The sequence below is a fragment of the Aethalodelphis obliquidens genome, unplaced genomic scaffold (assembly GCF_003676395.1).
Source record: "Aethalodelphis obliquidens isolate GAN/ISIS:26980383/991018 unplaced genomic scaffold, ASM367639v1 scaffold6, whole genome shotgun sequence".
Classification (NCBI taxonomy): domain Eukaryota; kingdom Metazoa; phylum Chordata; class Mammalia; order Artiodactyla; family Delphinidae; genus Aethalodelphis; species Aethalodelphis obliquidens.
Genome location: NW_020837950.1, coordinates 42,836,511 through 42,848,773, shown reverse-complemented (window position 1 = coordinate 42,848,773; position 12,263 = coordinate 42,836,511). Strand labels below are relative to the sequence as shown.

The 12,263-nt window shown below is 33.9% G+C and overlaps 1 protein-coding gene across 5 annotated transcripts in view; it reads left to right on the top strand.

The window, feature by feature from the left end:
- Window positions 1–12,263, top strand: part of TBCK (TBC1 domain containing kinase) — a 236,088-nt gene that overhangs the window by 90,039 nt on the left and 133,786 nt on the right. For all 5 annotated transcript variants that reach the window (XR_003432228.1, XR_003432229.1, XM_027103446.1 and 2 more), the window contains exon 20: window positions 10,619–10,704. Coding sequence is in view for 3 of the 5 variants with exons in the window: in XM_027103446.1 (XP_026959247.1) it covers window positions 10,619–10,704 (86 nt within the window). In the remaining 2 variants the exon portion in view is untranslated. The remainder of the gene's footprint in view (window positions 1–10,618; window positions 10,705–12,263) is intronic.

Below are 12,263 nucleotides of genomic sequence, written 5' to 3'. Positions count from 1 at the left end.
GAAACATAACGAGACACATAGTAATCAAATTAGCAAAAAATTAAAACAAAAGAAAAATTATTGAAAGCAGCAAGGGAAAAATGACAAATAACATACAAGGGAACTCCCATAAGGTTAACAGCTGATTTCTCAGCAGAAACTCTACCAGCCAGAAGGGAGTGGCATGATATACTTAAAAGTGATGAAAGGGAAGAACCTACAACCAGATTACTCTACCCTGCAAGGATCTCATTCAGCTTTGATGGAGAAATCAAAAGCTTTACAGACAAGCAAAAGCTAAGAGAATTCAGCACCACCAAACCAGCTCTACAACAAATACTAAAGAAACTTCTCTAAGTGGGAAACACAAGAGAAGAAAAGGACCTACAAAAACAAAACAGTTAAGAAAATGGTCATAGGAACATACATATCAATAATTACCTTAAACATGAATGGATTAAACGCTCCAACCAAAAGACACAGGCTCACTGAATGGATACAAAAACAAGACCCATCTATATGCTGTCTACAAGAGACCCACTTCAGACCTAGGGACAGATACAGATGAAAGTGAAGGGATGGAAAAAGATATTCCATGCAAAAGGAAATCAAAAGAAGGGGGGAGTAGCCTTACTCGTAACAGATAAAATAGACTTTGAAATGAAGACTGTTACAAGACATAAGGAAGGACACTACATAATGATCAAGGGATCAATCCAAGAAGAAGATATAACAATTATAAATATATATGCACCCAACATAGGAGCACCTCAATACATAGGCAAATGCTAACAGCTATAAGACAGGAAATTGACAGTAACACAATAATAGTGGGGGACTTTAACACCTCACTTACACCAATGGACAGATTATGCAGACAGAAAGTAAAAAGGAAACACAATCTTTAAAGGACACAATTGACCACATAGATTTAATTGATATTTATAGGACATTCCATCCAAAAACAGCAGATTTCACTTTCTTCTCAAGTGCACACAGAACATTCTCCAGGATAGATCACATCTTGGGTCACAGATCAAGCCTCAGTAAATTTAATAAAATTGAAATCATACCAAGCACCTTTTCTGACCACAACACTATGAGATTAGAAATGAATTACAGGGAAAAAAACGTAAAAAACACAAACACATGGAGGCTAAACAATACGTGACTAAATAACCAAGAGATGACTGAAGAAATCAAAGAGAAAATCAAAAAATACCTAGAGACAAATGACAATGAAAACACGACTATCCAAAACCTATGGGTTGCAGCAAAAGCAGTTTTAAGAGGGATGTTTATAGCTATGCAAGCCTACCTCAAGAAACAAGAAAAATCTCAAATAATCTAACCTTACACCTAAAGGAACTAGAGAAAGAAGAACAAACAAAACCCAAAGTTAGCAGAAGGAAAGAAATCATACAGATCAGAGCAGAAATAAATGAAATAGAAACAAGGTAAACAGTGCCAAAGATCAATAAAACTAAAAGCTGTTTCTTTGAGAAGATAACTTGATAAACCATTAGCCAGACTCATCAAGAAAAAGAGGGAGACGACTCAAATCAATAAAATTAGAAATGAAAAAGGAGAAGTTACAACAGACACCCCAGAAATACAACGCATCCTAAGAGACTACTACAAGCAACTCTATGCCAATAAAATGGACAACCTAGAAGAAATGGACAAATTCTTAGAAAGGTATAATCTTCTAAGACTGAACCAGGAAGAAATAGGAAATATGAACAGACCAATCACAAGTATTGAAATTGAAACTGTGATTGAAAATCTTCCAACAAACAAAAGTCCAGGACCAGATGGCTTGACAGGTGAATTCTATCAAACATTTAGAGAAGAGTTAACACCCATCCTTCTCAAAGTCTTCCAAAAAATTGCAGAGGAAGGAACACTCCCAAACTCATTCTATGAGGCCACCATCACCCTGATACCAAAATCAGACGAAGATACTACAAAGAAAAGAAAGTTAGAGACCAATATCACTGATGAATATAAGTGCAAAAATCCTCAGCAAAATACTAGCAAACAGAATGCAATAGCACATTAAAAGGATCATACACTCAAGTGGGACTTATCCCAGGGATACAAGGATTCTTCAATATATGCAAATCAATCAGTGTGATACACCATATTAACAAATTGAAGTATTAAAACCATATGATCATATCAATAGATGCAGAGAAAGCTTTTGACAGAATTCAACACCGATTTATCATAAAAACTCTCCAGAAAGTGGGCATAGAGGGACCCTACCTCAACATAATAAAGGCCATATGTGACAAACCCACAGCAAACATCATTCCCAATGGTGAAAAACTGAAAGCATTTCCTCTAAGATCAGGAACAAGACAAGGATGTCCACTCTCACCACTATTATTCAACATAGTTTTGGAAGTCCTAGCCACAGCAACCAGAGAAGAAAAAGAAAGAAAAGGAATCCAAATTGGAAAACAAGAAGTAAAACTGTCACTGTTTGCAGATGACATGATACTATACATAGAAAATCCTAAAGATGCCACCAGAAAACTCCTAGAGCTAATCAATGAATTTGGTAAAGTTGCAGTATACAAAATTAATGCACAGAAATCCCTTGCATTCCTATACACTAATGATGAAATATCTGAATGAGGAATTAAGGAAACACTCCCATTTACCATTGCAACAAAAAGAATAAAATACCTAGGAATAAACCTACCTAGGGGGACAAAAGAACTGTATGCAGCAAACTATAAGACACTGATGAAAGAAATTAAAGATGATACCAACAGATGGAGAGATATACCGTGTTCTTGGATTGGAAGAATCAATATTGTGAAAATGACTCTACTACCCAAAGCAATCTACAGATTCAATGCAATCCCTATCAAATTACCAGTGGCATTTTTTACGGAACTAGAACAAAAAGTCTTAAAATTTGTATGGAGACACAAAAGACCCCGAATAGCCAAATCAGTCTTGAGGGAAAAAAACAGAGCTGGCGGAATCAGACTCCCTGACTTCAGACTATACTACAAAGCTACAGTAATGAAGACAATATGGTACTGGCACAAAAACAGAAACATAGATCAATGGAACAGGATAGAAAGCCCAGAGATAAACCCACACACCTATGGTCAACTAATCTATGAGAAAGGAGGCAAGGGTATACAATGGAGAAAAGACAGTCTCTTCAATAAGTGGTGCTGGGAAAACTGGACAACGACATGTAAAAGAATGAAATTAGAACACTCCCTAACACCATACACAAAAGTAAACTCAGAATGGATTTGAGACCTAGATGTAAGCCTGGACACTATAAAACTCTTACATGAAAACATGGGAAGAGCACTCTTTGACATAAATCACAGCAAGATCTTTTTTGATCCACCTCCTAGAGTAATGGAAATAAAAACAAAAATAAACAAATGGGACCTAATGAAATTTCAAAGCTTTTGCACAGCAAAGGACACCAATAAACAAGATGAAAAGACAACCCACAGAATGGGAGAAAATATTTGCCAACGAATCAGTGGACAAAGGATTAATCTCCAAAATATATAAACAGCTCATGCAGCTCAATATTAAAGAAATAAACAGCCCAATCCAAACATGGGCAGGTAAGACCTAAATAGGCATTTCTGTGAAGAAGACATACAGAGAGCCAAGAAGTACATGAAAAGCTGCTCAACATCCCTAATTATTAGAGAAATGCAAATCAAAACTACAACAAGGTATCATCTCACACCAATTAGAATGGGCATCATCAGAAAATCTACAAACAACGAATGCTGGAGAGGGTGTGGAGAAAAGGGAACCCTCTTGCACTGTTGGTGGGAATGTAAATTGATACAGCCACTATGGAGAACAGCATGGAGGTTCCTTAAAAAACTAAAAATAGAATTACCATATGATCCAGCAATCCCACTACTGGGCATATACCCAGAGAAAACCATAATTCAAATAGACATATGCACCCCAACGTTCAGTGCAGCACTATTTACAAAGCCAGGTCATGGAAGCAACCTAAGTGCCCATCGACAGACGAATGGATAAAGAAGAGGTGGTACATATATACAATGGAATATTACTCAGCCATTAAAAGGAACGAAATTGAGTCATTTGTTGGGACATGGATGGATCTAGCAACTGTCTCACAGAGTGAAGTATGTCAGAAAGAGAAAAGCCAATATCGTATATTAACACATGTATGTGGAACCTAGAAAAATGGTACAGATGAACCGGTTTACAGGGCAGAAATTGAGACACAGATGTAGAGAACAAATGTATGGACACCAAGGGTTGAAAGCCATGGGGGTGGTGGTGGTGGTGGTGTGATGACTTGGGCGATTGGGATTGACATGTATACATTGATGTGTGTAAAACTGATGACTAATAAGAACCTGTTGCATTAAAAAAATAAAATTAAAAATTAAAAAAAAGGGATTAAACAGCACTTTTATTTTCTCCATACGAGTTGAATAAATCAAATTCTCTTCCCAGTTGCTGTGATTCAGAGTTAGTATTTTTAGTTTGTAGGTTAAATGTATGGAGTCAATGAAATGTCACTAGAAATTTTAAGACTCATAATACATAAAAAAGACATTTTTAGCAAGATAATTTTTAGAATAATACTGTTATCTTTTTATTAAATGTATTCTTCAATTTTTATAGAAAGAACAGTCAAAATTTTAAACTCAAGTTTGGTTTTTTAAAAAAATGCCATAGGGCTTATTTGTATTTTTCTCAATAATACAGTTTATAGTGTTTATTTATAATATATACCACATTATAAAATATTCCATATAACTTTTACAAGGATCATGTTTACAGTGAAATGTCTGTAATGTATTAAATGTGCTTTTTAAATAATTTTGACTATAATAAAACATTTGAGCAAAACACTCCTAAGCATATCTTACCAGAATCCACTTTCTATGTCTCACCTTAAATTACTTTGAAATAAAGAGTAATAGCATGCTATATGATATATAGCCACAGTTCTAATGTATAAAAGATACATTTAAAAGGAAAAATATATGCACCCTTTTTGTCTCATGGAATCATTGCCTTTAATATAGATCACAATAAATAAAATGGTCTTAGCTTTTTTTTTTTTCCTTTGGAACCTGTAGTTTTAACTGAACTTTCATATGTGAAAGCCTGGAAATAATCTTTTTCCAAATTTGTCAGGCCTCTACAAGCATAGTGCTTAGCTAGATTCCTATGCTTTAAGAAAGATGAAGATATTTGGAGAATTCTCAGAAAAACAGTTAAAATAGGACTTATAAAATGAGTTGGTTATGTTATTTATGAGATGGCTGGATGGTGCCTCACTAGATGGCCAGCTCTTACAGGGCCATATTAGATAGCTTCCATTACACAAATAGCTTCCACAAATTGTTTCATATTTCAACTAGATATATGTTGAAAAAGAGGAGTTTTCATACTTTTTAACTATGAACTTCTTTAATACACTTTGAAAAGGCTTATTATACAAAATAGGCAAGACCATATCTGTTTCATATATGGAAATACAAGAGAAACCACAGTGTACACAGCACAAATTTGGAGAGATTGGTCAGAAAGGCCAAAAAGACTCATATTTAGTTTGATTGATTAACCAGTAATGTACTTTAATATTCAGTCTTTTTCCAAGGGATTTCACAGCCAAATATAGGAAATAAATATGAAAATAACTAATTATAAGTCAAGGAAATAAGTATACATGTTACTATATTAGCGCAGAGGAAGAAGTGGGGTGAGGTTATTTTGATTTTTTAACTTTGTTTTTGGTGGCAAAGGAAAGGAACGGCCTGTCTGGAAAGGTTTCTTAAGAGACAGAATACTTATTGACGAACTTGAAATTTGAGTAGGAATTTGCTTGGTGAAAGGGAGAAAGACATTCTGAAGACAGAGGACAAGGAAAAGAACTGAGGTAAAAAAAAGTGCAAAATGGATTGATAAAACAGCCAGTAGTCAAATCTGGTCCATGGAGCCAGAGAAAGAGGGATGGAGAGCTAAAGAATGAGCTGATACAGTACAGTGATTATTGGTTGCCAAAGTTTATGGAAGAGCAATGATTTATTCTTCAAAATGTGTATTTTAGGCTTGGAATTAGAAATACTCAGTTTTCATTTTCTTGGTTTCCCTCTTTGATTGTTCTCCCGTCCCCCTGTGTTTTATGGTGTTTTAAGCTTTAAACTTCAAAATAACATTGATTTTGATTAGCATAAATATCACATACACACTTTGTTTCCCATAGTTTTGGAAAACTCCTGTGTCATATGAAACCAATCAATTCAACAGCTAATTGTAATACTGCGTATTCATTTAGTCGTTTAATTGTCTCTACTGAGATGAAAAGTTTCTATATTCAATGGCAACATTAAATCTTCTTTGAAAACATGTGTTTTTATATGTTTTTATTTTTTATAAATTTATTTATTATTTGTTTTTGGGTGTGTTGGTCTTTGTTGCTGCCCGCAGGCTTTCTCTAGTTGAGGCAAGCAGGGGCTACTCTTCGATGCGGTGTGCAGGCTTCTCATTGCGGTGGCTTCTCTTGTTGCAGAGCACGGGCTCTAGGCGCTTGGGCTTCAGTAGTTGTGGCATGCGGGCTCAGTAGTTGTGGCTCACGGGCTCTAGAGTGCAGGCTCACTAGTTGTGGTACATGGGCTTAGTTGCTCCGCGGCATGTGGGATCTTCCTGGACCAGGGCTCGAACCCATATCCCCTGCATTGGCAGGTGGATTCTTAACCACTGCGCCACCAGGGAAGTCCCAAAATGTGTTTTTATAATTATACTCTAATAGAACTTTAAACTTCTTTATTTTAAAATTTTTCATAAAATAGAGTATTTATATGCTTATAAGACTCAATGCTTTGCCTCTTACAGAAGAGAGAAAAATTATCTATTTAGTCAAGATGTCCTGTTCTGTTTTGTTTTTTAATCATGGTTCTATTAACTTATTACCTGCAGACATTTTTAAGAAGATAATAAATTTAATTACTTCTGCTGAAATGAATATTCATAATCATTTTTGGCACTATCAAATTGTCCCCAGCAAATTTACCATCGAGTTGATAAAGTACCAACACATAGAAACTTTAAAAAATAATATACTGATTAAACAATTCAGGGTTGTCCCCCTAAGATTATCTATGATTATTAAAATTACTCTTAGATTCAGAACCTTAGAGTGCCAGTTGGATTGAAGAAAATGGAGGGATTTGAAAGGGATAGATTGATTAGAGTTTCAGTGATATTGGAAAACAGGGTTATAACTTGCAAGACAGACATACTTTAAGGTATTGAAGAGAAAAAAAGGCAGGTTCAGGCCGGTGAGGAGAGGCAGCCAGTTAGTTATTAAGGATGGAAACTAATCCTTCATGGAAAATCCAACTATACCTTAATGTCATCTTGCACTTAAGAAAGAAACAACCCAGAAAACTGGCCTATAAAACATTTAAACTGTTGTTTGAAGTAACTGTACTATGTGTGTGTTCACCAAAACGGCCACTGGAGTTTCACCGCAACATTCAGCATATTGTTACACTGTTTATAAAACCAAGGCATAGTTACACTTGAACCATTAGAAGATGTGGAAGTCAGAAAGGGAAAGATAGAGGGACGTACCATATAAACTTGGGAAATAAAATTGGGAAAATTTCTCCAATTTTTTGTTTACTTGTATATGTTTATAAATCCTTTGAAGGCAAGGGAACTATCTTCTTCACTGTAATGTCCCTAGCATTTAATGTAGTGCCACACATAGCTAGGATGAATATATAACTAACTAGTGATATTTTTGAGGGTTGAAGGGGCACTAAATGCACCAGACACTGAGTCTACCGTTGGCAACTGGGACTCTTCCAGGTAAACTAGGATGTATGGTCCCACTACACATAGACATTCAATAAGTATTTTAGGGGGAGAAAGGAAGACAGGCATCAAAGTCTGAAGTCCAGTTGTCAAATGGGAATATAATATAAATCTCCTTTCTCATCCAACAGTAGCAAAAAGAGAAGGAGAGTATGCAACTTCACTCTAAGGGTTATATATTTGGAAAAACAGTACATTGCATATTTCCAGTTTAATGCACATCTTTGTCATGGATGACTTTAATGATAGGATATTGAAAGGTAGTAGGAAATATATTGAGCATTTTCAAAAATGTCTTGCATCATGTGACTAAGGAGATATTTCCTGAGACAGAAAATGTTCTACCATTACTAGAAATATTCCAAGATCTATTAAGTAAGCTGCTTGTAGATTTTTTTTTACTAGAGCAGGGTATGTGAGCAAAACATAAAATGATTCACAAATATAGCCCTAAAAATTACCTTTCTCTTTCCTTTCTCTTCTTTTGAAACCCCCTCTTCCCATTTAGACATAAAGGTTGGTGCTTATTCTTGTGGCTTTAGACAGTAAGCCAAATTTTATAGCTGGCAAACTTCATAATGGAAAATAATCTAATTTGGGTTCATTTGCAGTAAAATAACTTTGACTTCTTTTGAGTGCCGTGAGTCTAATGTCACCAGATGATTTAGTTTGGGCACATTTTAGTTGACAAGAGATTTACGACTCTCTGCATATTTATCTATAGTTCCATCTTCAGAATAAACTAGCAGCCTGATGGAAAATTACAAACAGTTACGGAATTGAGAATGCCATTTTTGGTTTGTGAGCAGAGGACACCTTTTGCTTTAAATCTGTTGCCCATTATCCTTCATCTTCTCCTTACCCCTGCTAAGAGAATGAAAGCAGAAAGACTGGTCGAAAAGGAAAAAATAAGGATATCCATGTGTGGGACTTAATAAAATGTCATCTCTGTATCTCTTTTATGAAAAATTTTTTGAAAACGAGTAGATATCTTATTTATAAACAGCTGCACAGAAATATGATAGTGTCGTATAAAATCCTTACACTGAATTCTTTGAGAATTGTCATTTAAAAGTATATGATAAATTTAAAAAAACCTATTCTATAGGAGAGGAATAAGAATTTTTAATATGGTGGCATTAGAAGGGAAAAAGACTATTTTCATTTAATATCTCATTGCAAAAAATTAAAAAGTATAAAGTTTCAGTAAAACAGAAATTTATATAAGACATGATTGTGTGCCAAAGTACAACATTAAACCTCACTTGAAGTTTAAGAGGAAATTTCATAAATACCTTGGTTTTTTTTTAAGAATAACATTTACCCTTACATAGGTCACCTATCAGTTAGAAAATACTGTTTTGGGGGTTATTATAGCTCTAGATGCAAATCTTCATTATTATAAATCACAATTAGAGTATTTTATGAATATTTTAAAAGAGTCAGCAGTAATATCCATGGGATCTCTTGTTTTATTTTGACTACCAGTCTGTTTTTCTGTAGCTCCTCTTAAATTCTCTCAGGTTGGTTTATAAATCAAAGGACATATTCATTTCAGTTTTTTTTTATTTGCTCTAAGGAACTTTTAAATTCATTTTTGAAATAACTTGAAATTTGACATAGTGCTGATATCATCAGTTCTGTCATATCTCTCCCTTAAAGAAATTTTTCTGAATGTAACAAACCATACTGTATCTCATTCCAGAGCTTATCCTGAGCAACCAAAACTTTTGCCAGCCTTATAATTTATATTTACATATATGGTATACAATAATATACAAAATAAGTGTATACACATATTTATGTGTGTATTTTATATATATATACACATATATATTTGTGTGTATTTACATGTGTATGTGTGTGTGTATATATGTATGTATGCAGTTATAACACATGTATAAATCCCACCATAAGTGTTTGGCAGGATACAAGGAAAATGTTTTCATGGTGGTTTAGGTTTCTTCAGTAGATCCTTAATTAGCCATGTAATCCTACATAGTAATTATCTTTTATCAGGCTCAGATAAGAAAGATATTTAATAAACTGGAGCATAGCTGTGGACAATTGCCTGAGGCATGATTTTCTAGTTTAAAATGAAGTGTGCTTTTTAAAGTTAATAACTATATGCTTTCATCAGCGTAAAGTTGAATGCTTATGATTGTTGATGTTGCATACCTCTGGCTTCTAGGTAAATTAGTACTATAAATATACCATTGCTAATTGGAAGGAGAAAAAAAGAAGTTAAAGAAAAGTTAATTAAACCCAGAAGTTCCCTGGGCCTTAGGATCTATCCTGGGTCTTCACTTTACTGGAACAAATGCATATATCTGTATATGTAAACAAATTTGAGGTGTAATTATTCTATTTGTGACTGTGTTGTTCCTTATTTAAGTATCTGTTACACTTTCTGAACAATTAATAAATGCAAGACAGATTTAATATCACTAGACAAAATGATTTTGTTGAATTTAATAGGAAAAAATCATTCATCATGTGAATAATTTGTGATTCAGGAAATGAAGTGACAGCTCTGAAGGTAGAAAATAAGTTGTGGCATAGCTTTTAATGAAAAGCTTTGTTTGTTTAATAATTAGCCATGTTTGAAGTAGTAACAAAACAGAAAATTAATAAAGTATGTTCTCTTCATGGAGAAACCAAATCTCATTCAAAACGTAAATAAAACTAATTTATGTGGATTTAATGTCTTTATTTGAAGTACTATGTAAAAAAAAAATGATTGTCTTAAACTTTATTGTCATTTCAGAGTATCTGACTGTATTCTCTCAGATGATTGCATTCCATGATCCAGAGCTAAGCAATCATCTCAATGAAATTGGATTTATTCCAGATGTAAGTACTTGTTGCATTAATAGAAATGAGGTAAAAAAAAATAAAGCAGAAATCGGCAGCACAACAAAGTACTGTTTTTAAAGTTTTGTTGTCCTAAGAAGTCCATGTATCTAAACAAGTTCCTGCTACTAATTATAGTCTTTTGTTATAAAGTTTGTGTGGTTACCTTCCGTATGCTCACTTTAAGTAAAGGGGAAGTATCTTATTTTTCTTGATACTATCAAATTATTTTTAAAAACCCAGTAGTGTGAGTGTTGTATTAAACTGTGATGTTAGCAGTTTTCACTTGGATTTTTTGATATTCAGGCCTGTTTTTGAAGAAGTAGGAAATTTGAACTTAGTAAATTCTTAAGTAGCTGCTTCTGTGTTTTGCTTGATACATTACCTTGGAAACTTTGCCAGATTTTGGCTTACTTCATTAGCTTCTTGGGTTCCTTATGAACCCAAAAGTCAGAGTTGACTGTCAAAGGTTAGCCAAGGTATAGCTTAGCCTATTACTCACATGTAGTATGTGACACGGACTCAAACCTCTTTTAAAAGTATCACAGGACTTTGTGAAACAAAAACAAAACAAAAAAGAACCTTTTTGAGATAGCAATCTCCTTATTCTATCTTAACCTTCTTTGTTTCCTGATCATACCTTTCCTCTTAAGGCTTATATCCAGAAACCCATATGTTGATGGTAAGACTAGGGGTGAAAAATGTTTATATTAACACTATACTAATGCATTTAAAGTGTTAACAGTAACACTTACAGTATAAATACTTGCAGGGTGCTTTGAAGTTTAAAAAGTTTAAAAATACTTTCACAAACATTTTCATTTGATTCTCAAGACAAATCTGTAAGGTGTATGAAACAAGTAATTTCAGCATTAGTAGATAAGAAATTTATTGTTTGAGAAGGTAACAAAACTAAATAGTCTCAGAACATAAAACTTTAACTTATGTCATTTGACAGCCCTCTGCCCCTAGTCTGGTTCATCTTCCAGTGGGAGAACAGAGACTAAAACGTAGGTGTACTAATTCTAGTTCATTGCTCTGTGTGTTGCACTGTAATTCTGTGATGTCATCGTCAGGCCTAAAGTAGCCATCCTTCATATATACAGTGGTATTTGCTTCTAGGCCTATGGAGAAATACCTTTCATTTGAGTACATGGCTTGCTCAATGAGGGCTCCAAAAAATATATATACATATTATAAAACAAATAAAATAAGATTAAACCCTATAGTTATGTATAGAGATAGAAAACTTTGTAAAAATTTAACCAGTATATATATTATCATATTAAGTATTCATTTTTACATAACCCTACCTTTCCTGCTTCACATTATAAATGTGAGATATGGCATAAGACAATACTAGATTAAATCTTATGGCTAGAGTTGAAGAAATTATAAAGGAACTGATTGCCGAATTGGTAATTGTTTTAGGTTTCTGAGGGAAAAAATACTATGATATAGACTTAAAAACAAGGATAATTCTTTTTTAAAAATTCCCTTGAAAGCACCTAATTGTGCTCAGTGACTAAACAGAAAACTACACTGCTTTAGTCAGAGTT